The 25,665-nt window shown below is 31.6% G+C and overlaps 1 protein-coding gene, 1 long non-coding RNA gene and 1 pseudogene across 6 annotated transcripts; all 3 read left to right on the top strand.

The window, feature by feature from the left end:
* Positions 1-3,310: 3,310 nt before the first annotated feature.
* On the top strand, positions 3,311-4,057 carry LOC146924662 (uncharacterized). Its single transcript, XR_015010988.1, has 2 exons — positions 3,311-3,595; positions 3,693-4,057. It is a non-coding gene; the product is annotated as an uncharacterized LOC146924662 (long non-coding RNA).
* A 788-nt stretch (positions 4,058-4,845) lies between these two features.
* On the top strand, positions 4,846-9,880 carry LOC146924661 (uncharacterized). Of its 4 annotated transcripts, none has more exons than XM_085709600.1 (9): positions 4,846-5,213; positions 5,935-6,061; positions 6,618-6,675; positions 6,729-6,773; positions 6,994-7,075; positions 7,390-7,524; positions 7,603-7,748; positions 8,656-8,735; positions 9,236-9,880. In XM_085709600.1, the coding sequence occupies exons 7-9, from the start codon at positions 7,625-7,627 to the stop codon at positions 9,683-9,685; spliced, it is 654 nt and encodes a 217-aa protein (XP_085565726.1). In that variant the 5' UTR covers positions 4,846-5,213; positions 5,935-6,061; positions 6,618-6,675; positions 6,729-6,773; positions 6,994-7,075; positions 7,390-7,524; positions 7,603-7,624; the 3' UTR covers positions 9,686-9,880. The 4 variants fall into 4 exon arrangements, with proteins under 4 accessions (XP_085565726.1, XP_085565725.1, XP_085565727.1 ...); XM_085709599.1 differs by having other exon boundaries at positions 6,715-6,773; XM_085709601.1 differs by lacking the exons at positions 6,618-6,675; positions 6,729-6,773.
* An 8,877-nt stretch (positions 9,881-18,757) lies between these two features.
* LOC146924660 (uncharacterized) lies at positions 18,758-25,408 on the top strand (annotated as a pseudogene). The gene is made up of 15 exons (XR_015010230.1): positions 18,758-18,984; positions 19,574-19,635; positions 20,067-20,109; positions 20,211-20,301; positions 20,934-21,039; positions 21,440-21,495; positions 21,655-21,732; positions 21,948-22,009; positions 22,187-22,294; positions 23,137-23,173; positions 23,307-23,351; positions 23,676-23,797; positions 23,917-24,048; positions 24,309-24,711; positions 25,253-25,408. The product of XR_015010230.1 is annotated as an uncharacterized LOC146924660 (transcript).
* The last annotated feature ends 257 nt before the right edge of the window (positions 25,409-25,665 follow it).

The raw sequence follows: 25,665 nt of genomic DNA, 5'->3' as shown, positions 1-25,665 counted from the left end.
ATTTTTCCAATGACCGAGTTAGTGTTAGCATGAAGTTACTTTGATAAGAATGCCTAGCTGTTGAATGTAAGTAAATTTGTGGACGACTATATATACAAGGACTTTGATTTTAGTTTTAGTTGATATAAGAATCAACATAAGATGAAGATTAATTAGGAGTACTAGTATCCTAAATTGAAGTAGATTGGATTATAGCAATGATGTGATCAACTAAATCCGTTATGGTTTGTCTCTGTTGGTTCTAATTAAAATATGCTATGAAGGATATAAGTTGTATTTGTATATACCTATGAGAACTTTCTTATTCCTTTGGATTTAGACACTGTGATGTTCTCTTACGTAAGACCTCCTTTTATTTTGAAAGCTTCTAAATGTTTACTTAAGTGTAATTTGATAGTTGTACCTAATTATTTTTATTTTCACGACTGGCAGATGTTATAAGACCAGCAAGAGCCTTTTATTTAGCTCGTGTTTATGAAAAATTAAAACTGCTATTAGGTTCAACTTTAACAACATACAAAGGTTGAATTTTTAAAATATTTCATGCCGAAATTTTTGCCAAAAGTTTTTAAAGAAAATGATTTTTATTTAACTAATTTTAGTTAATCAAAGGAGGTGTTACAGACAACTTGCTCCATTTTCTACCCACCCAACCTTTCTTTCTCTCTGGAGCTCTCCACTCTTTAATTTCCCACTCCACCGTAGAACACCATTTTCTAGACCCAGCCATATTTTCCTTTCCATAACAATCCCCACCCACCCACTCCAATCCAAACCCACAGTACAAACTTCATTTCCATCAACCTTCAATCAATTTTCAATCTCTCACCATTCTCAAACTCTCGTGGATCAATCTACACCAACAAATTTTAATTCAATTTTCCTTTTCATTTTGTCTGGATCTCTAGTTTCCTTCCTCCATTTTTTTAGATATAATTTTTTGTTGTTGTATTTTTTAGCATTAGTGAATTTTTTGCTTCCTTTAATATCAAATGTCATTTTAACTTTTTGATACAAAATTCAATTGTCTCTCCAATTTTGTCCTTATAAATAGTTTGTGCACAACTTTGTCCTCAAATAATCCCTCAGTTACCTTGAGAGATTAGTCTCCATAGTTGCGTGTGAGAGATACCTTGGTTTACAGAAATTATACAAGTTTATGATTAAAATTATGAGGTAGTAATGACTCATTATTATCGCTATACTGTCAGGCACTGAACTGGCTGGGAGCTTCTTTGACTTCTTCTGAAGTTGTATTGACAGAAGCCTTGTTTGACTTTTTAATGAGAGGCAACTACTATGTTACATTTGAATATTTTAGTGATTTTATTTTGGATGCAGATGTGATATGATTGTTAAACTCTCTTGTTTAATTTCTATTTCTGAGAATGTAACTTGCCTTCTGCCTTTTATTGTTGAGATTGAGTTGCCTATTTTTGACTTGTATGGTGTAAGTGCTTTTGTTCAATTTCTTTTTTTCTAATCAATTTAATAATGATTGAAGCTGATGCTGTAAATCTATAATAAAAAAGAGACCATGTAGAATGAAATAGAAAATTCAAAAAATAAAATAAATAAAAAAATGCATAATTTATTTTTGAAGCCATGTCCTTTGTGAAAGAAAGGAAAAATAGCTATTAGTTACTTTCTAAATCTATAGATATGTGTTACTTTCTCATTAATTAACTTGTAAGATATCAATAGTTACTTGCATTATACGCTAAAAAATAGCTATTAGTTCTTCCTATCCAATACTTGCTCGTACACCTTAGTCTAGTGCGTAGATGATTTTTGTGTATAAATTAAATGTGTTGTAGATACTTAGATTAGTAATATATTGAAAATTTTAACTTTCATCCATTTTGATTCTTTCATAATATGGTATCAGATTTTCTCTCCCTTTTCAAGAGACAGTTAGGTACAATCCTAACTGTTTTCGGTTACTCGTCTCTTATATTGCGACTCACCTTCATAGTCTTCGTTGAGATTCATTGTCTAAATTTCATTTTGTAGCAAAGCTTCTCTGCTAGTTTGTTCTTGATTTTTTAAGATTTTGTGCTTCTTTGAATCATTCTAGTTCATTCATGTTACTCATGAAGGTCGGTGAATTGTTTGGTGAATCTTCATCATCTTCTAGGTTTAAATCTTGAAACTTATCAAGATTTTTCCGTTCTTTCTGCAATCATTATTGTTTGGTTTGGATTACTTCATCAACAACTTTTCGTATCTCTATTCACGCACATTCCTCATGCCTCTGCGCCAAATTTCCGTTCACATTTAACATCAACAACTTGATTCCAACTCCATTTTCTATCTTCATCCAAGTGAAGGACCTAATTCAGTTACGGTTACTCATAAGCTTAATTGGTCAAAATATTTTGCATGGAGTCGTTTGATGCAACATGCATTGGGTGCCAAGAACATGCTTGTGTTTTGCAGTAGTTCTGATCCAATTCTAGATCAAATTTATTTGATTCGAGGTGAGTGAGAAAGGTGTCATTACCTTATTCATTCTTGGCTGATTAATCATGTTTATGAATCCACCACACAAACCATTGTTTTCCATGACAACGACATAGATGTGTGGGAAGATCTTAAAGAATGTTTTTCCAAAGCTGATAGGATTCACATTTTCATTTCGCATTCTGCAATAAGTAATCTCAAACAAGGTTCACGTTCTGTGTTGAACTACTTCACCAAACAGTCTGCAAATGTTTTGGGAAGTTGTATTTTTTAGATGTTGTCTTTTCTTCAACTTTAACTCCACAATATACGTTCTGTAAAGTAGTTGTGTTTGCAGTTTTGTTTTATACTTTTGAGCTTTTCAACTATGTTGTTGGCTTGTTTTATTAAGCATAAATGTTTCACCATGTAACAGGGTTCGGCTGAAGTTGTCTACAATAGAAGAAGTGATGCATTTGCTTCTCTTAAACGATATAACAATGTGCTTTTTTGGATGGAAAGCCCATGAAGATTGAGATTGTTGGAACACATTCAGAATTGCATGTAACTGCACGGGTGAATGTCTCTGCAATGAATGGACAGAGGAAGAGGACTGTTGTGGTAGAACATCTTAGGCTGGGGAAAGTGGCAGAACGATAGCAGATATGGCCCTAATCTTAGAGCGGGAGAGAGAAGACAAAGGAGGACATGATAATGGTCAAGTCTTAAAGAGTTATAGAGAAACACTATCAACATCATCAGTTGGAGTAGATTTCATCCCTACTTTATGCATTAATCCAGATGGCAACCTATCATTTTAGGCTTGGGAAATGTGGCATAATGATAGGTTGCCATCTGCTATCATTATGCCACATTTCCCAAGCCTAAAATGATAGGTTGCCATCTGGATTAATGCAGACCCTAGTCTTGGAGCGGGAGAGAGAATACAAAGGATGGCATGATAGTGTGGTGAAGTCTTAGAGTGACAGATTGAATTAGACATTTTGACTGGCTACTATATATTTTTTTTTGGAAATTTATCTTATTTAATACTTGTAATGACACGGAGCAATAGCTGGATTACTCAAATGTTTCTCGTTCATGCTCGTATCTTATGAAGGAGTTTGTAACCATGCTTTTCACTTCCATTTAGGTATGTGGACCAATTTCCTTTTACCTTTCCTTTTCAGTTGGACCCAGTTGATTAAATATTGTTGCTTACTGGCTTCTTGTTTCTCTTCTTGGTGTAGACAACAGTGAGTGGGAATTTCAGAAATACGGCCACAAGAACGTTGATGCTGCCGTGCCGAGCTACTGCCTACTTGGATATTTGGAGTTGCTATCTTTTCTATTGGAACATTTATATCTCTATCTACATTGTCCTTTGTCTACATGAGTTTAATCAGTATATTGAAAAGGCCACTTATTAAATGCATTGTAACACAGATACATCATCTATTTGGAAATGCGATCATACTCTTTGAACTTACACAAATATGGTGATTTCATGTTTTGGGTTGGCTCATTTGATTCCTTTGAGAGGAAAATGAGTTGTCTTTGATTGGAATATACAATGTTATATGTACAAAAAGAATATAAAATTGCTTGAATTGTAGATGTTGGTTTCTTTCAATTAACCATTATTGTTTGGTCAACATAGAAGTGCTCGTTGTATGCGTCGATTCAGAAACCATGACACTAATTCAAATGATGACACTGGTGCTAGAGCTCGCATATCGAAAATTGTTGCACTTGCAGAAGCCTTATTTGAAGTAACTTTATTAATGCGTAATATTTTGATCAAGATTAATTATATTATTTATACAATTTAAATCTTTTGTACATGTTTTAATTAGGTTCCAGATGAAATTCACCAACAATCTGGTTCTGGATGAGTTTAACCTTCCCAAACCTGATTTTTAGAATAAACGGATTTTAAATATGAAAAAGAGTGACAAACTTGTAAGTTTAAATATGAAAAAGAGTGACAAACTTGTAAGTATTATTTTATACCTTATTTTATGAAAAAAAATGTGTGAAATAAAGAACGATTGCAAACTTGTAAATATCATTGCAAACTTGATTTTAAGAAAAAAAGGTGCGATATATTTGTTCTTTTTTAAAATAAATCAAATTAACTCATTAAAATTGTTGCAACCTGATTTTAAGAAAAAGAGTGTGATATATTGTTTTTTAAAAAAATAAATCAAATTAACTCATTAAAATTTTGAAGATTGAACCTGAGACGCTAAGAGGATACACTATATAAAAAATAACAAATAATTTTTTTTTGAAGGAAAAAAAAATTCTAATTATAATTATATAATTGAAAATCAAATAATCAAACAACTTAGTACTCTTACGTCCCTCAAACAAAACAAAAAACTTAAAACCCATTCAAGTCAATCGATCTCACCTAGAAGCTTCAATCGATCACCAATCTTACCCAAAACCCATCCCATTCATTCTCAAATTCCACGTACAATCCCTTCAATCAATTTTCAATTTTGCTTCTCCAGTTCCTCACTCCCATGCCATCAAACCCTTCAATAGAACTATCTCCTTCCTCAAACAAACCTTTCAATCGAATCTCCAATTCATCATCAAACTCTCCCTCTCTATAGTACCAGATTAAACTTCAGTTAGTTTAATCTTTTGTACATGTTTTAAATAGTTTCTCAATCGCTATCGTGGTTCACAATCGTTCTGAAGTTTTGCAATTGAACTCTCCCTCTCTATAGCATCCAGTTCCCCAGTCAATCAAAGTGAAGGTATTAAAATCATTTATCTATTACTTTTTTCTTTCATTCATCGATCTCAATTAATTAATTTCCTCAATTGAATTGCAATTAAAGTTTGTTGGATTCTCCACTCTTCACCAATGGATTGATTTCTATGTTTTTTAGGTGATGTTATTCTTTAGCTTTGTTTTGTTCCTTTAATTTTATAAATTTCAGTTAATTTTAGAACTTTAGCACTTCGTCATGATGTTTTTCATGCTGGAAAGCCGATACACCATGTGAACAACGTCGTGAGATAGGATGTATAATTTATTTATGTAAAAAAAAAAAATATTTTTTACGATTATTTTTTACGATCAAGGGACTATATTTATTTGGGAAGAAATCATGGCGCTATATAATCTGTTATCGAATATATATTATTTTAATTTTTTTAATAAATACATATACAGAGGACAAAATAATGGAGTGTTTTTGGTGACACATAATTTTGTGGGTATATGCGAAAATGTTTTCCCCACACGTATGCATTTTCCAAATTGAATGCATTTTCGCACACTATGTGAATGCTTAAATATTTGTTTGTTCCTCAAACTGGCTTGTATTGTGGGTGTATTCAATCTTTTTGCTATCCATGAATGTACTTGTTTGTTATATCTATTGTTTTCCATGATTTATTTCACTCTTCATTTGGTGGTTACACGTTTTAGTTCATTTATATAAGTGTTTTTTTACTTTATATGTTTTCCAGTAAATAGGAAGGTGACTTTTCAAGTTGAGATGGGTAGATTGATGCCGTTCTTATTGGTTAAGGTAGGTGTGACTTGTTTCGGTGGAAGTGGGCCTTGAATACCTCTTTACAGGCTTGGCAAGTTTTGGTATGTTTTTAATGTTTTGAAGCTGTGAATCAAGAACTCCTAATTATAATCTTTCTATTTTAATATTTTGAAGCTATGGAATCAAGGACTCCTAATTATTGTGTCAATACGGATTCCATGTTTCTTCTCTCATTACTCCAAATATTTATATCATGCATATGGCCTTATTTCTCTTCAACTATTGTGAGATTTATCCCGCCTTCGATTTTCTTTTTCTTTAAAAGCTCATCAAATATTTGATTGTTAGATCATTCTGAGTTTTTTCTTCCAATTGTGAAATGTTCGTGATTTTAATCGATTCAATTGTTAAATCTAGATTTGTGATAACATGTTTTATTATTTTGATTATTTATGTCTTTGTTTTATACGAAACAGTCGAATAAAGCTTTTAAACAAGACAAAGAGGCCCCAAGTGATTTCTTTGTTTTCATGTAAATTTCGGTAGTAATCGGTGCGTAGTGTTATCGTTTCTCATTTTAGCATAATGGATTGTTGCGGTAAAGTTGGATTTGATATTGATTGTAGTTACATTGTTTTTTTTTTTGTTGACTTTTAGGTCTGAGTTCAAATAATGGTTCAAGAAGGAAAATCCTAGCAATAAATCTGTTGATGTAGTGAGTTTTGTGATCCAGTGTTATTGTTCATAATTTCAGGGAATTTCAATTAGACTTGCAAAGATGGTGGAAATAAATGGAAAGTGATATCCGATCATGTGAGTAATTTGTGTCTGTTTCAATGAAGAACATTGATTGGCCTCATTTGAGCCATATTGGCAACCCCACCTAGTGAAAAAAAAAGGCTTTTTTGGTTTGAATATGTTGATTATACTTATCTGGGGAGTTGCATCCATTTGTTGAAGAAATGACCTTGGGTTATACTCGTTCATTTATTTTTATTGAATTTAACACTAAAGGCAATATATTTTATTTTAGGGAGCCATATGTAACTGAAGAGGAGCTAAAACTGATGCTAAGGGGTGCAGAATTAAGTGGAGCAATAGAAGAGGAAGAACAGGTAATTAATATTGGGTTTAATTTTAATAATATCACTTTATATTTATTTTCTAAATGATTAGCCCTTTCTCTCCTCCAGAGAAAATAAAAATTTATAAATATGTTCCGTTGTAAAAAATTGTCTCTACACTATTGTTTTAAGAAAATGCAACCTCAAATTTAATGTGAAAATGTGCTCTTTGTTTTAAGTAATTACATATGTTCAGTGTTGTTCTTTACACCACTTACAAAAGCCCTTTGATTTTTTTATAGTGTTTAATCTGTTTTCATTTTTTTTCTTCATTTTTTGACAAGTGTCTTGAATATATTTTATAGGATATGATCGAAAATGTGGAGATAGAAGACACATGTTCGAGAGGTTATGACACCTCTTGTTGATGTTGTTGCATTTGATGCAAGTTCAAGCCTTATAGATTTTCATCACTTGTGGGTCACACATCAATACTCAAGGTATTTAAACGATTCCCAGTTTGAATTCAGCGATATTTTTTTCCCAGTGTGCTAATTGTATCATGACATGTTTACTAGGGTTCCTTAGTCAGAAAAAAAAATGTTTCATAGGGTTCCTGTTTTTGAGCAACATGTTGATAATATGATGGGTATAGCATATGCGACGGATCTGCTGGATTATGTCCAAAAGGTTGGGAGATTTCACTACAATTATTGGTTGCAAGGTATAAGTTCTTTACCTATTAATTCAATCTCATTGTTTACAGAATTATATTATGTTTAATTTTGAAGTGTGAGACTCTAGAAAGTACCATAATTGGAGATATGGCTTACAAGCCTGCATATTTTTTACCTGGTAACTTGACTTCATCTTAACACATCGAAATTGAATTGTTAAACTGGTTGAATTGTTTGGGCTATGGACGCATCAATATCTGTTTAACATGGTGTGTAATATTGGATGAATAAATTCTTATTTTGCCTTTGCAGATTCAATGTCTGTTTGAATCTGAAAGGTTCACATGGCTGTCGTTCTTAATGAGTATGGTGGAACTGTTGGGGTATGTTCTTGCCATTCTAGAATTCAACCAATCTCAGATCAGTTTGTTTGACATAAATATGAATATATGGCATTTGTGATTAGCTCAAGATGTATAAACTGTGCAAAGTATAACCGTAGAAAAAAAAGATGCATATTAAAGATATCAACATGGGTGTATGTTTCTTTCAACATTTTATGTTATTTTGAAATAAAAGCCAACAAAATCAACATTGAAATCATACCACTCATCAGAAACAATTTCAAGAATATTCATAAATTATCCTGTACAAATATTTGCTTAAATTATTGTAGATACATGTTTAGGTATTACTCCCTTCGGTCCTATTTATAAGAAAAAGTTGACTTTTTAGATTCATTGAGTAATTAATGTATTTGGTATAGAATATATATACCAAATACATCATTTATGCAATGAATCAAAAAAGTTAAATGTTTCTTATAAATAGAACCGGAGGGAGTAGTGAGTAAACAAATTATATTTGTAGGCAAAAGCATTGCAATTTAAATTAATAATAATATTAATCTATTTATTTTGTACTTTAGAAAACTGACTCAAACATGACTCCAAGTTGTTAGGAGGTGTTTCAAAAGACACAAAATGAAAGGCGATCCATCAAAGTGGGTGTCCTCCAAATCTCAGATGGTTGCGGTAAGTTACAATTCGATGAGATTATCATTTCTAGCCTTTTGTCAAATAAACATAAAACAATTGAAAATTTTCTAGAATTAGTTATATCCTTTTGTGGACTTGGTATGCTGGTGGATAATCAAGGTAATTGGAAATACTTTAAAATTAGTATTTATAACTTTCCTCGTGTGTATTGATGCATGCTGCTATACTATAACTCTACCATAATTGTTTTTTGTTATCTAATCATGTATATTGTTGTCTGTTGCCTGCCTTTGTGCTATAGTTTTTAATGTTATGCATGCTTATTATTGTTCATTAGGTTCTGACATCTAAACGTGATAATCTTATGTTTCTTCACTTGGAAAGAAGTCATGATAACTTAGTTATTAATTAAAAGCTAGTTTTAATTTGTCTGAGTTGTTATTGGTTTATATATGAATTTAATTAAGGTAATTGTAGTAATTAATTTAATTTCATATTTTTGTACGTAAGAATTAAGACGAACTCTAATTTTGTAGGATGAATATGAAAGACGGATTTTTGAAAGGAACTCACAGCAAACAAAGGGGGATGATGTGTCTACTGACCATCAGTCAGACAACTTCATCTTCTTGGACGTAGTTCGAGGAGTCGACAAGAAAGGACGCATATATGGTTTGGGGACAAAGGCAGGAAAATACAAGCCTTCTTCATCCAGATCATCTGACGGCATCTCACCATCTGAATATGAGCATATGAGGACTGCAATATCTAAAATGTCAGCTGAAAACATGGAACTCAAGGAGCGGTTGAAGACTAATGAGGAATTGATTCGTGCATCACAGGAGGAGTCACGTTTAGCTCGAGAGCAGTCACAACAGTCACAGGAGGATTCGCGATTGCTCCGAGAGCAGTTTCAGAAATTCATGGAGTCTTTTACACAAGGTCATTCACATCTACCTCCTTATCGACCTCATCATTCGAGTTAGGATCAACATATGTGTCCACTTACTTGATTATTTATCATATTATTGAGAATTTTAGTATAACTTTTAATTTAAAGTAAATGTTCTAATACTATTTAGTAATTATTTCAATATATTTTCATGCAAAAGATAAGTAGTGTGCTTTTTGTGAACGCAACCAAAAAGGTTATTTATCAAATATTAATGTGATTTTTATCATATCTTCTCATATTAATGTATTTTATATTGTAATTTTTTATCACTTTTTTTATATTCCAAAAGTGTTTTGAGAAGAAATTGAGAAATTTCCTAATCTAATTTTTTGAGGGGCAAAAAAAAAAACTTCCTATTTGCGACGGAATTTTAGAGAGTCACAAAAGTTATCTTGCCCAGTAGCGTCCGCCAGAGGTACGACGCTAGTGAAATTCCCAGAAATTTTACAACGGAAGTATTCTCTCAGAAATTTGCAACGGTTTTATCCCTCAGAAAATTTGTGACGGCTAAATAAAACGTCGGTATTTTGTGACGGAAAACTGGGTGACACCCATCCATTTTATGAGACGTTTTGCGACGGATTTTTGGGGTTTGCGACCGTTTGTCATCCGTAGCAATGAGTGACGGAATTTATTTTCCCTCGCCAATATTTTCCGACCCCCATTATTATGATGGATTTCGGCCGCGTCGCAATATCCGTCAGAAAATCGTTTGCTACGGATTTTTGCCCATTTTGCGACGGAAACTTGCCGTCGCTAAATCTGAGTTTTCTAGTAGTGTGAGTGTCGCTTTCAGTTTCCAATGCAATAATAACTTTTTCTTTTCAATTGTACCCTCCAATTAATACTTTGCACACTACTTCCAAAGTATTACTTTTAAAACTAACCAATAGTCAATAAGGATAATTTGGTAAAATAACCATTCTCTTTCTCTTAATCATTGCATTTCTTAATATGTGTGTAAACACCTAAAACGACACTCATTTTGAAACGGAGGGAGTATATATAAATAACTGGCGGAAGTTTATCAAAAGATCCACAGTAGCACACCAGGCAAATTCAATGAATTGATATGAAGGATTTATTTTTGCAATCTTTTGTAATTTTTTTTTGACAAGATTGTGTACAATGAAATTGTCGTGTACTGCTTAATATTTCTTTCCCATCCCTTTCTCGTATTTGCTCGATGATAGGATATACAATTATCGTCCTTAAAAAAAAAGATATACAATTATCTTAATTTTTTGTAATTTTTTTTTGACAAGATTGTGTACAATGAAATTGTCGTGTACTGCTTAATATTTCTTTCCCATCCCTTTCTCGTATTTGCTCGATGATAGGATATACAATTATCGTCCTTAAAAAAAAAGATATACAATTATCTTAATTTTCTATATTACAATTTCAAAAAAAAGATATACAATTATCTTAATTTTCTATATTACAATAATTTTGATAGAAGAATGTTTCGATATATTGGATTTTAGATTCATCAGAGTTAGGGCCGTTTCTATGAAATTCGAGACTCAACTCTTATAATAAAAATAGATCTTTAATAAAATCAAATAATTTTTTATTTCAAAGAAAAATCTTTTATTTAATTGAAAATAACATCCCTAAACAAAAAAAATAGTCATGTAACTAACAAAAAAAAGATTTATATTTTAATCAATAAAAAAATACAACTTCAAACAAACATCTTTATCAAAATTTTAGGTTGTTATTTTCCTTAGTTTGTATAGAGGAAAAAAAATTACCGTGTTTTTACAGAAAATAATTATAATGTTTATTGTTAGAACTTTACTATTTTATACAAAAAGTATGAACAAAAAATTACAAGAACTACTCTAACAAAAATAAGACGGAAAAAAAGGTTATATTGTGTTTTTATTAAAAATATATCCGTTATTTATAAAAATAAAAAAAAAATAATCAAAGAACAAAGAGCTGATACCTTGGGAAGTTGAACCCAAGATTATGGGGTTTCAAAACCAAATAAAACAACTCAGCCACATACACGGAGCAGATAGAGTTTCCACGTTACTATTATATATGCCTTTTTTAGTTGCATAATATATCAAAAAATATATTTTGGATTCCAAAATTTTGAAGGCTCAGCTTCATAGAGCTGTCTGCACCCTCCAAAGACCGGTTCTGATCATAGCTCATAATAGACTCTAAGAAATACTTATAGATGTGTTTATAGATCCTTAATAAAAAAAGTGGTCATGGCAAAATTTGAACCCATGTCTAGTGTAGGACGAGTCTATTTTTTTACAAGAACAAAAATTTATTTATGGACATTTTCCTATATTATTTATACCATATATACATATAAAGAAAAAATATGGTTTTTGAGTGACTTTTTTTTACTTTCAATCATATTTTTAAACCAATTTGTCTATAAAATGTTATATTGTTGGTGTCATTAAAAAAGATAAGAATTTATATTAGGGTTATGCTAACAAGTGTTTAAGAGCGCTTGTTAACTTAAGAGCACTTGTGAAGAAAATCAAATGTAGTAGGTTTGTATTAAATTCAACAATATTTTAACTTTTAAGAAGTTAAATTCATCTCTTTTTACAATATCTCAATGCAATATTTCCATTTTTATCCTTTTAATCAGTGTTCTAAAGACACTCTTTAGCATTTATCTTTATCTCATATTTGTTATATGTTGTTGGTATCATTGAAAAATATAGGTATAGTTTGTTAAAATATTAAAATATAAAATATTTATATTTATAATTTAAATCAAAATTAAAATTTCATAAAAACTGATATTTATAATAGAGAGGGAAATTAAAATCAAGCTTTCTCTCCTGAGCAAATTTGGCACCAAAGGAACATTTTCATCGAGGTTTACATACAAATCAAGCATACAGTTTTCCTTCTCTGTAACCTATGCTAATAATTAAACATGTAATAGGGAGGGAAACTAAAATAGATATATAGAAATTAAACCGTAACCAAGCATACCAATTGAGTGGAATTACGGACAAAGAAAGAAAGAGAAACAAAAGACCAGCCCACACTTCAGCAACATATCAACAGACATTGCAGCATAAAAATGAAATGAATAAAATCCAACCTAAATTCATGCCATTCATGTATCATTTTTACATATTTTTATAGATGATATAGAAAAATGTGAATGTTAATTCACTTTGTAAGGAATTGACTCATATTCTGCATGACGTAGGTTATACTTTCAATGTTGGCGTGACCATTTTTTTGTGGTTGATCGTTAAGCACACATGTCAATGTACCATAAAGTCTGTCCTAACACATAGTGAATCACAAAATCCAACTCATCTAAACTTTTTTTTTAAATAAAACTATTATAATAATTATAATATAAAAAATTGTATAACTTCAAATATGAGAAATGGGTTGGAAATATTAAGAGGTATAATTGCCCAAAAAAGAAGTGATATTTGTACCCGCACAAGAAAAAAAATAAGGTACACTTCCTCATAAAAAGAATTACAGTAAAAATAAAACGGAAGAGTTGGTATTAAAAAGATGAAAAAGTAAAGATTGCACAAAAAGGAATTCAACAAACGAGGAATTCCATTCCACAGCCGGGAATCGAACCCGGAATTCATACTCATTTAATTTGCCTGGTGTGCTACTGTGGAAGCTGTGATATATGCTGCTATCGCCAATTATTAATATATACTATGTTTCGTTAGGGAATTTTATTTTTCTTACGATAGTTATTTCTTACCATAGTTATTTATTTATTTATTTATATATAAGCACTAGTTTTTTATATCTAAAGTAAACTACTTACTCTTTTTTATAATAAACGGAAAGGAAAACCTAAGAATCACAAAGTAATCTACGAGTTTGAATATGCTTTATTTATATATCTTTAAAGTAATATTTATTTATGAAAAAGATAGACTCAACTATAAGGTTACTAAAAGTCACTGGTGATTTAATTATTAAAATGAATTCACTAATCAATCTTATTGTATATCTCTCTCATAAATAAATAGTAAATTGAGTTTAAAATATTGTGCAAATTCAGATTCGTAAACTACTATCCCTAGCATCATTGGCTAAAATAATACTTAGAGCATCCACAATGGTAGTTCCCTAACAAGGACTCCTTAAATGGACCCCACGTGACACATCACTCATTTATAATTTTTTAATAAAAGTACATATTAAGGACTCAATGACTCCAATGGCAATACACTAATAAGGACTTCAATGAAAAGTACTTAAATATGTCCCACTATCTTTACATATTAAACAAAAATAATTTATCTATTACTCATTTTTACAAGTGGGACCAAGTAGTACACATTTTAATACTTCTTAATGCAAGTGGGACCAAGTAGTACACATTTTATTACTTCTTTATGCAAGTGGGACCAAGTAGTACACATTTTATTACTTTTTTAAACGTGGGACCCGTTAGTTACCCAGGAGAGAGAGGGTCCTTATATAGTTGCCGGTTCCTTAACGGGGACTCAATTTTTCTTCCTCCAATGGAGGGTCCTTAACGGGGAGTGGTCCTTGTTAAGTAAGGACCCCCCATTGGAGATGCTCTTAGAATTTTGCTCTTCCCCCTGCACAAAACACTCGCGTCTTGCAGCCTTGCCGAAAATGCCCCTGTGTTAGTTAAGTAACACATGTGTTAAATGTTGCGTTAGTTAACTCACGCTACGTGCTGTCTTAAACAAGGCAGAACACCTCATTTCCTCATTTCTCATCTAAAATCTCAAAAATCTCTCTCAAATCACCCAACACCAAAATTTCTTCAAGTTCAAATCAAACAACACTCCAATAACAGGTAAGTTTTCATAATCAAACACCATTAACCTTTTATGTTTATATGTTAGATTTTTTCTCTTAAATTAGAATTTTTTTAGATTTAGGGTTTGTTTAAATTTTGGTTTTTTTGCCAAGAAATCATACAATGTTTACATGAAAATGACTTGTGTTGCTTAATTGTTTAGATGTTTGCATGTTTATGTTGTAGTTTTGAGTTTTATAGATTTTTTCTAGACTTAGGGTTTGTTTAAATTTTGATTTTGCTTGCAAGAAATGATACAATGTTACATGTAAATGACTTATGTTGCTTAATTGTGGTTAGATGTTTGCATGTTAATGTTGTAGTTATGAGTTTTAGGGTTTATGTATAATTTGCACTCCAAGTGTTTGATGAAATGTTTGAATGAGTTTTTCAGTGATTGTTTTTAATTTCTTATTGTGTTGATTTGAAGCAATGGCCGGGTGGATCGACGTTCATGCACAATTCAATGGCGGAGACGTAAGAGGTAGAAGGTTCGGTGCCTTGGTGTAACGTTAAGAGGTCTCAAGGTTGAACTGAATGAATTCAACCAAGGAGTCAACCCCGGAGACACAAGGAGGGTGGAATATGTTCGGTATAAACGTCCAACGCTCGACGAGGGGAGAGTATCATTCACTTGGGTGGAATTAAAGAACTACGAAAACGTGACGTACATGTTTTGGTAGCACAACATGTTCAAGTGGATCGATATGCGTGTAACGTTGCTGAGATCAACTGAAGATATCATCAAAAGTTTGATTCCGCCAGAAGATCGTGATTAGGTAGGGAAATGCACCTTCCAACTACAACAATTGTCTTCCTTTGAATGGGGTAATTCAAACTTGTCAAACGACAGTTCCCAAGCATTCACCCTAAAGTTTTATTGTTCATTTCAAAAGATTAAATTCTTGTTAGGCTGGTTTAAATGAAGGTATTGATGTGTCAAGGAATGGTCCTCATTCTTTTGACACTTGAATACCATCATTTAAACCAAGCCTAACAAGAATTTAATCTTCTGAATGAAACAATAAAACTTCCGGGCGAATGCTTGAGAGCTGTTGTTTGGCAAGTTTGAATTTTCCCCATTCAAAGGTAAGACAATTGTTGTAGTTGGAATGCACCTTCCAACTATAGCAATTTTCTTACCCTGAAATGGAAATTCAATTTGGCTAAACGCCAGTTCCCCAGCATTCCTATTGTTTCTTTCAAAAAATTAAATTCTTGGTAGGCTGGTTTAAATTAAGGTATTGAAGTGTCAAGGAATGGACCTCATTCGTTTGACACTTGAATACCATTATTTAAACTAACCATAACAATAATTTATTCTTTTGAATGGAACAATAGAGATGTCGGGTGAATGTTGGAGTCGTGGTGTTTAGCCAGTTTGAATTTATCATTTCAGAGGTAAGATAATTGTTGTAGTTTGAAGGTGCAACCCGAATGTAATGTAATGATAGGACATATTTATGAACATATATAGTTGACATACATGTCGTTTATCTAATGTAATGTAACTTTTATTCGAATTTATTCAATACGTAACTTTATTCGAATTCATACTGAGTTTAATTTGGCCTTTTTTTCGATATTTTTTATTACGTAACTTTATTCGAATTTATTCAATATGCAATTTTTATTCTAATTCACGCTGAATTTATTGTAATTCATTTATTTACTTTATTTGAATTTATTAATTCAATACGCAATCGTAAAATAAATGCAACAATTAACAAAAATAAAGAAACAAAAATAATAGATATAAAATATCATTTTATTAATATAATTCTTATTACATTTACAATGGGGTAAAACTAAATCTGCGAAAAAATAAAAACCACAAGAAACCCGACTTCCCTGGCATAAAACTAAAAGAAATCCACAATAAAACCAACTTTTCTATGGTAAAACTAAAAGAAAACCACTAAAAACCGACCTTCCTAGGGGAAAACTATATCTGCACATTTAATTTTACCCAATCTGGTTCTTTTCCCCAAGAAAGCTGCTCATTACTTATCATTTTATCCCCATAATTGGCATCTTTCTCTTTTTACACCAAAATAAAGAAGGAAAAAAAGAAGGAAAGAAAGAAGATTCATAGGGGGAGAGAGTGAGGAGGAGAGTGAGAATCTGAGATGGTGTGAGGAAATGAGGAAGTTTAGAGGTGTATTTATAGGAGGAGATTGTAACATAGGTTATATCTACCATAAATATAGTCAAAAAACGTGAAAAAAACTTAACAAAAACGTGCAAAACCAATTAAAATGCATTGAACAAAGTCCAAAAAACGTGTGTTCTTGAGCTCTAACCACCGGCCAACTTGCGTGAGTTAACTCGTGCACATGCCAGTGGTGCGTGAGTTAAGTCACGCAGCGTGACTTAACTAACACATGGGCATTATTGTCTTTTTAGTTGGGTGCGAGCGAAAAGTGCAGGGGAAAGAGCAGAATTCTAATACTTAAAAGGAACATAATCTAAAATGAACACTCAAAAGAAGGGAAATATGGCCCATTTATGCTAGAAGGTCATAATATTAGATTATTAGTTCTTTTTTGGTCAAGTAGTCTAATGACTAGAGACATTCACCTTACATGTGAATATGTGGCGTGTCTGGGGTTCGAATTCCGGCTCATCTATATATTATGTATTATCCCTTAGCAAGTGAGTTAAGCTCATGTGAGAGATCATTATATATACTAGTGGTTGACGGACACTCCATATATGTCTAAATGCTCTTTTTATTGCGATAATGCATGTAAATTTTAAATAAGAAAATTTAGATTTTGATTAAAATTATATGTATAGATTTTTTGACAGAAAAATTATATGTATAGATGTTTGTGACTGATTGTAGCAAACCATGTCTTTTTTTTAATTACACAACAATATTGCAAATATAAGATAAACTCTTATCTCATTCAATGACACCAACAATATAACATTATTATAGAAAAATTTGTTTAAGAATATAACTTGAATAATTAGCGTATGTGTGTGTATATATGTTCATTCATAGTTTTTTCTTAATTTTTTTCACTTCTAAACAATTGCTTTGGTTGTTCAAGTATTTTCACGTAGCGTCTTTTGAACATTGCATTTAACTATAGAGATTAGTCCGCTGAAACCAAAACTTTTGATTTATGTTAGATTATATTTTTCCTACCTTAAATATGATTTTTACCGATGATGTATGAGGTAGTAGGTTACCTCGCAGGGGTTCATAATTTTTCCTTTCGGTTTCGTAAAAAAAAAAGCTAATGGTTTACTTTATTAGAAAGAAGAACTAGTGATATTTTGTAAAAATAAAATAAAGAACTATGGCAAAAAAAAAAATTGTTAAATAAAATACCTTGACCACACATAGTAGTATACTATATATAAATAACTGGCGGAAGTTCATCAGAAGATCCACAGTAGCACAAAAGGCAAATTCAGTTGATTTGAATTCAGAATTCCGGGTTCGATTCCCGGCTGTGGAATTGGAATTAATTATGCAATCTTTTGTAATTTTTTTAATTATGCAATCTTTTTAAGGAATTAATTTTTTTTTTTTGTTACTTTTTAAGGAATTAATTAAATTATGCAATCTTTTTAAGGAATTAATTAAATTATGCAATTTTTTTACGATGCAATCTTTTGTAATTTTTTTAAATACCAACTCTTCCGTGTTAATTATTTTTAGATTGAAATTGGTATATCACCTTTTTTTGTGTAGTTCTGTACAATTAATTTTTTTTACAAGATTGTGTACAGTCAAATTGTGGTGTTAGTGTACTGCTTAATATTTACCCCTTTCTCGTATTTGCTTGTAGATAATCTTAATTTTAAATATTATAATAATTTTGATAGAAGAATTTTTTTCATAAGTTGGATTTTAGAAATCATGTCAGGGCCATTTCTATGATTATAATAGTAATTTTGATAGAAGAAAGTTTGAGTAAGTTTGGTTTTAGAATTCATTAGAGCTCATAACATATTCTAAAAAATATTGATAGATATATTTATAGATCATTAATTAAATGGTGGTCACAGCGAAATTTGAACAAATGTCTGGTGGAGTATGAGTCGAATTTTTTACAAGAACCAAAATTTATTAATTGCCATTTTCTTATATTATTTGACTAATTGTTTAAAAGCATAATTGAAAGTAAAAAAGTCACTCAAAAACTATGTATCTACTAAACTAGATAGGAAAATAATAGTCTGTGCTTTTTACGATTTTGCCCTTATTAAGGGCATTTTGGTAAATTGGTAATTGAAGCTCCCCTTGGCTATATATATGTGAAAAGAAAAGAAAAAAAAAAGAAAAGGGTGACAGAAACGGGAACACGGGAGAAAGAAGGGGGGGACGAGAGAGAACAAAAAACAATCCTCCCTTCTCCGGCGAAAAACGGCGGCGCCACCAATCTTCACTCAAACATCAACAAAATCAACATGCAATCATCTCACAATCAATAATCATCAAAGGAAATTCCACATTCAATCAAGGAATCTGCCTCTTCTTCAGTTTTCCTTCATTATCAAAGGTTTGTTTTCCAGAAATTTTATCTGTTTCGGTTGTAATTTTGCTTGCATGTGTTCATAAAATTGTTTTATTGATTTTAGGGTTTGATTTCTTGATTTTAGGGTTAGTTTTAGTGATTCAGGTTTGTTGTCTGTTGGGATTAGTTTTGTGCCCTAATTTTGTATTTCACTGTTGAATTGTTGAATTTGAATTCAATGAAATTGTTGTTGAATTTCATTAGGGTTATGTTTGATTTGAATTTAATTTGATTTGAAATTAATTTTGTGCCCTAATTTTGTGTTTCACTTTGGTTTGTGTTTATGATGGGGATTAATAGTAGAGGAAAAGATGGTGAAGGAATTTCTGGAATTAAAATAAAGTAGCCAAAACAATGTTATTAAAGTTTTTGATTAGGGTTGCATGTTGCAGGTTGTTTCTATGATTTTGTGTTCATTGGTTTTTTTTTTGTGATTTTCTGGGTTCGATTATTTTGTTTTTTATTGATTTTCTGATTCTGGATTATGCTAATTAATGTTGTTGGATTATTTTGGGTTTGATTATTTTGTGATTTTCTGATTCTGATTCTGGGTTTGATTATTTTGTTTTTTTAGATGGACAATGAATTTGAGGATGGACAAGCAACTTCTGATATGATGGCAAACAGTCAACAAAGGTTAATTTAACAGTTGATTATTCTGGGTTTTATTATTCTTTGAATGTACTGTTTTGATTTTCTGGGTTTTGCTTATGTTATTTTTTCGATTGTGTCTGGATTTTCATGTAATTATCCTTCTCAAAGGATGAATTTTGTGAATGATTGGTTCTGATAGATAGGATGTATAGTGTATGATCATTGCATGGTTTTTGTGGTATCTTTTTAACCTAAAAGGGATTATTTTTTCAGTTCTCTGGATTTGATTTAGTTATTTTTTTTTTTATAGTTCATTACATTTTTTGGATCATATGGTTAACATATTTGCATGTTCTTGAGTTTGAGTGTTGTTTTATTGTCTCTTTTGAAAAAGATGTGTTTTTCATTTTTAAAGGGTTTCATCTTTGTATTTTCTGTTCTTTGTTGGGACGGGTTTCCTTTTGCGCAGCCAGACAACGTAATTTTCATGATGATTGGTATAATGAGGACTACACGGTTAGTTATTGCCTTTCATTTAAACTTTCTTCTATAAATTTTGAATATGTGTTTTTATTGATATTTGATTGCTATTTTGTATGTTTGTTTGATAAATATAGGCTCACTTGACGGTGGAAAAGACGTTGGAATACCAGATGGTGCTCTTATCAATGGGAAGGGACCTTATCAGTATAAATGGGAAGGGACCTTGTGAGTACTGATTGTTTGTTTATAGTAGATGCTTTAATTCGAACAATTCGTCATTTGACACCAAATCAAGATATTGAATTACATTGTGCCATTGGGAAACTTATCCACAATGTCCAGAAACTTATGGTCATTTTCCCTTTTTATGAAAAGTTAGTTAGTGAAGGTCCAATACACATGTAATTTTCGTTAGTTAGGTCCTAATAAGCAGCTCATTTGTTTCAGCATTTCTCTTAAAAAACATGTCCTAACATTTTGTTCGTCCTAAAAGTAGTACTATGAAGGTTTCTGTTCATAGCCCTCCTGATGGTATTCTGATAGATGTTAGGCTAATTAAGGTGAAGTTTGTGAACCTACAACACATTGTAACTAATTCAATTTTTCCCTAATTAGCAGAAACCATCATAGTACTAATTGATAAGGCGAAGCACGGGTTTCTGCTATCATAGAACAAATGTAACTTTGCATAGTAGTTAGGCTCTAAGCTCATAGATATGTCAACCTGTAATTGATTGCTCAACACTAATTTCAATAACTTTCTCTGAATTTGGTTGCTTTAGTCTATGGTTTTAGCAGTTTTTGTTTTGTTTCTATTTTCTTATGATATGAAGTGATTTTGCTATTTGTGGATTTAGTTTCTGTTAAATTGGCGAGACTATCAGTTGGAGGAGCAAAATAGGCTCGAATTGAAATTGAGGATGTGTTGTCATCTGTAGAAGGAGGAAAGCATGATTATGATTGGTATGAATGCTTTATCTATAATTATTTCATTCAATGAACAAATGAGCTCATAGAAATTTGTAGTTTTATTGATTAGTTTTTTATATTACTGAACCTGATATTAATTTCCTTCACTATTTGATGGGTATGTGATAACTTCATTTTATAAACACATGGTTGCATTTACTAAAGCCAAAATTGTTGGTGATAACTGCATTTGATAGGCACATAGCTGCAAATTCCAATTGCAGGAGCTATGAGTTTGAATCATTCATTCTCAAGATATCTTCACAGCAAAAGCAACAACAAATGACAAGTGTTTCCTACTGTTTTCTTTTGTTTTAGGTCTGAAAAGAAATGGCAGTAACATTAGTTAAGTGTTTGGTTTCTTAGAATGACACTGCTTTGTGTTTTTCAACAGGTGCCTAAAGTAGATAGTTAAGTCACATAAAATACATATCCAAATCATCAATTGCAGTTAAGTTCTGATCCAGATTAGAGCATGGCATTTGTTCATTTGTATTTCTGTTTTGATTATTTTACGTTCTTTGTTTCTTTAGTAGACTGTGATTGATATTTTACTTCAGTTCTATTACTAGACGTATACTTAATCAATTGATCAACGTCCATACACAGGTAACTGAGCCACTTCTGCAAGAAGGTTTTGCTGGTACTGGTCCAGTTGAAGGATGTAAACTTTTTAGGAAAGAGAAGGTATATTTTTGTATATGCATGTGTCTTTGTCTAAATATTGATTTGAAATACTATGGATTTGTAACACAATGGATGATATTCATTCATTACTTCGATCGCATATCTGCTGCTTTGGCCATATTAACTCTCAATGGAAGGCATCTGTAAGTGCAGTTCTTCTATAATTGTGTTAGGTTGGTTTGGATTTACACGTAGTTCAATTCAATGGTTTGTAGATTCGGGCAACCTATCAAAGTTAACAGGCCATATGCCAGTGGTCAAAGAGAGGATACATCAGGTTAGTTCAGAGATAATTATAAGATACATATGTTTTGAACAAATCATTTTGGTGAATATATTATATAATATATTTCTTTGAATTAATGATGTAGACAGAAAATTCATGATTCATTGAGTGAGAATTCATGTTCTGATTAATGATGTTGTTCTTTGATTTGTTTTGTTTTGGTGTTAGATAGTTCATGCAAAGAGCAGCTGGAAGAGAAGAGAAAGTTGAGAAAGTAGAAGAAGAGGTCAAGCATGATGTTAGTTTTGGTTCAACCCCAACAATTTGTAGAAATTGGTACTTTTTTTTCTTTCAAAAAATTCAAAAATGTGTATTTTTTTATTTTTTAATGCAGATAAAAAAATGTTTTGAATTTGATTTGCTGACATTGAAATGTAAGTTGTATGATCCTTTTGAAAAATCAGTTAAAGATAACTGTTCAACCATACTTCAGAGAGTAATATGCTTATTTTTTGGAACTTAAAGTTATTTATCTTTTAGCTGGCCAAGGTATCAAGAAATAAGACATAAACCAATTGAATGAGTGACTAAGTATAATCAGTATATATATGCTTTGTAATGTTATAATTCTACCAGGTTTAGTTTACATGAGCTATTGAATATTAGAGCCTATATATCAACACTATGACTGACTCTAAATCTCTAATTAGTTTTTTTATTCATAAAAAAGGATTGGGTAGGAATAGGTTATCGTAAATTCTAAGCCATTATTGTCAAATAAGCGCTCTATAGAGCTATAGCACAGCGGAATTTGAACAAATTGTTCAGCAATACGCAATTTTATACAAGTGTTATGTCAAATAGTGGTTATAGAGGCAGCGGTATAGAACTGTAGTGTAGAGGAATTTGAAAAATAACACTATTTTCTGTGATCCGCAATTGACAACACTGTTCTAAATGTTGTTTGTTAAGTAACAAAACCTAACATTCAGTTTTATGGATAAAAAACAGATGATGACCTATCATATGAAAAATAGAATGTTTGAACTTTGAAATGAATTTTTACGGGCTTCTCTGGATATTTGTTTCAAACTTGATTTATTTATCTCACCTGTCTCTTGCTCTCTAATTCTTATATTTGCCTTCTCATCTTTTCTCTCGACCGTGTTGTGTTTCAGTTAGATGTAAAGACTGCTGAAAGATCTATACTCGATGGTAAGCATTCCATGTACCATTTCTTTATCGACTCCCCCGTTTTGTTAGCTACCAAATGGAATCTTATGTGGAATACTTCTATTCTTTATTTTCTTCTATATAGAATTTGAATTGTGTTTTTATTCTGATTTAGGTTTTTGTAAAACTGATGAGTCTCTTCTTCAAGCAAGTGCTGAAGGTACAATTTGAACACTTTGAATTTGTTGATCTTCTGTTCAAGACATGGCTGAACTGAAGGTACAATTTGAACACTTTGAATTTGTTGATCTTCTGTTCAAGACATGGCTGAATCGAGTTTGAATGTGTTGCACATATGGTTTCTTTGTTTTTTTCGCATGCTTTGGTAACAACGTTGAAAAACATGTTACATGAAATTTTCATATTTCTCCATTCTGTTTTCGCATTTAGATAAGATACAAGTTGGTGGCTTATATTTTTGAGAGATGATTTTGTTGTTATTTATTTCTTGCTGAAGACTAAGTACTTTTCCAGGGGGTGGCAGGAATGTTCTTTAAATGAAGATATTGATGATGATGATGATGAGGAGGTCTATTTGCAAATTGCAAGTGATGATGAACAAGGCTTTCACTTTTCACCAACTTCTTTGCCCAGTTTGCAATTCAGGTCACGTATGTTTTAACAATGGTTGCCTTAGTACTGAAAATATTTCTGGCTCTACTTCCCTTCTCTTCACTTTAGTATTATATTCAAAATGAATGTTTTCTTTGCATTTCATCTTCCAGGAACACAAAATCAAAAGGAAGATGGAATGAAGAAATGGGAATGACAGAAGTGTGTGAAAAGAATGGAAAAATGTGGGTAACAACTGGAATTGTTCGTAATGGCAAGATTTACACTTCAATTGAGGAAACTTTGTAAGTTATATCATATGCCATCTTTTTTTTTTTTTTTTACATTCTACTTGTGAAATTTTACAAGTAGGGAGAATTCACAGTACTTAAATCCATATCCTTGTGTAAGAAACAAATTATATAGTTAGGTGTACAATTTTTGTGAGATAATATGATGTGTGTTAGATGCAAAATTAGCTGAAAAAGGAATTTGTAATAATACATCTTTGATAGGATAAAATGTTTTGAAAACTTATGTTTACGAAAATTTTGATTTGTCACAGGTATCTTATGGAACTAGAAGCCTTCGATCTATTAGATCATGGTGATAGAACTGTATCTCTAAAAGAAATGTATGAAAAAGTTGATAGTGGGATGTTTGGATGTTGTTGGGAGCTTAATTGAGGCTTACAGGCACCTCAAGTCTCTTGGCTACATAATTGGGCGACATGATGTTGCTTGGAGTTTGAAAAGTATCAGAAGTTTTCTTATATTTTCTGATCTTGAAGGAACAGAAGAACGCAAAGAATTAGTAGACATGGTTTCCAAATTCGAGGTTTCCATCGATAAGTTATTTGGTGACTTGAAGATTAACGATTTCAATCCAGATTTTGATGTGTATCTTCCTAACAACAGGTTTAGAAAGTCTTACCCCGGCGATCCACATTTTCTGCTGCATTTGTCTAGGTATATATTAAATCTTTGATCAAATCAGCGTGATTACTTTAGATTCAAACATTTTATTGTTAAGTGATCAATTTAATGTCCTAATGCAATGGCCTAAAAATCTCTTTCCACAATAGGAAATTACAATTTAATCTCTAAAAATAACTTTTGTCAGATACAATTGCCATTTCCTATTGTAAATTGTGTGCTTCATAGCTTTCTTGAGTAATTATTAGGCATTTTGGAGTAATACCTTAAATATCTTTTTATTAAGAGTGATGTGCGGAGTTTGTCTATTTCTTCCACTCTCTCCTTCCTTTTTTCCAAAACCCTCCCCTCCCTTCCAAACTCCCAAACAAAGCCTATGAGTGATGTGTGGACTTAGGACACATTAGGTGTATTCATTTAAAATTTTAAACTAAAAAAGTCCAAACTGATTTTTCGGTCGTTATACGTGAACAACTATGCAAATTTGTCATTAGCTCTAGCATTCCTTCATTTTACTCCTTTATCTGGTTTTAGAAAATCTATTAAATCAGTCATTTCATGTGTATTTTGTTAGGGGTCATCCTCCATCTGGAGCAGAAATTGAAGCTATTGAGAAATAATATGGTGGCATTCCATTGAAAATTTGTCTGGTCACAGAAGGAAGGGTCAGTTTCTTTTCTTCTGACAAGGTTGAACTTCCTGTTCTGTCCTGAATTTTTGGAATCAATCCTGCATTTCCACTCTGACCTGATCTGAAAAGGTAGCTAAGGATTGTAATGATAAAAAGAGGTTGCACAATCCAATTATGTGCAAGATAAAGCTTCAGAGTCTGTTGCGGTTAACCTCTCTTTGCAAACGGACTGGAGGGTGATCACAATGAGTGCTTGAACATATGATTACTGCATATGTTGTTCAATCTACTATTGTAATTTCATTTTGAAATCTTAGGATACATTAAACATTACAACTAATAGCAATTACTTTCAA

The sequence above is a fragment of the Medicago sativa genome, chromosome 5, assembly GCF_051527215.1.
Source record: "Medicago sativa cultivar Bolivia chromosome 5, Bolivia_mono, whole genome shotgun sequence".
Classification (NCBI taxonomy): domain Eukaryota; kingdom Viridiplantae; phylum Streptophyta; class Magnoliopsida; order Fabales; family Fabaceae; genus Medicago; species Medicago sativa.
The sequence above is the reverse complement of the archived record's forward strand: the minus strand, read 5'-3'. Positions and strand labels throughout refer to the sequence as shown.

What these genes read in the sequence shown, in the direction of transcription:
- LOC146924661 (XM_085709601.1), top strand. Translation starts at nt 7,625, where the DNA reads ATGTTTCATAGGGTTCCTGTTTTTGAGCAACATGTTGATAATATGATG. An exon ending in CTACAATTATTGGTTGCAAG is followed by an intron (nt 7,749 to 8,655) that starts GTATAAGTTCTT and finishes CATGACTCCAAG; the next exon opens with TTGTTAGGAGGTGTTTCAAA. An exon ending in CCAAATCTCAGATGGTTGCG is followed by an intron (nt 8,736 to 9,235) that starts GTAAGTTACAAT and finishes CTAATTTTGTAG; the next exon opens with GATGAATATGAAAGACGGAT.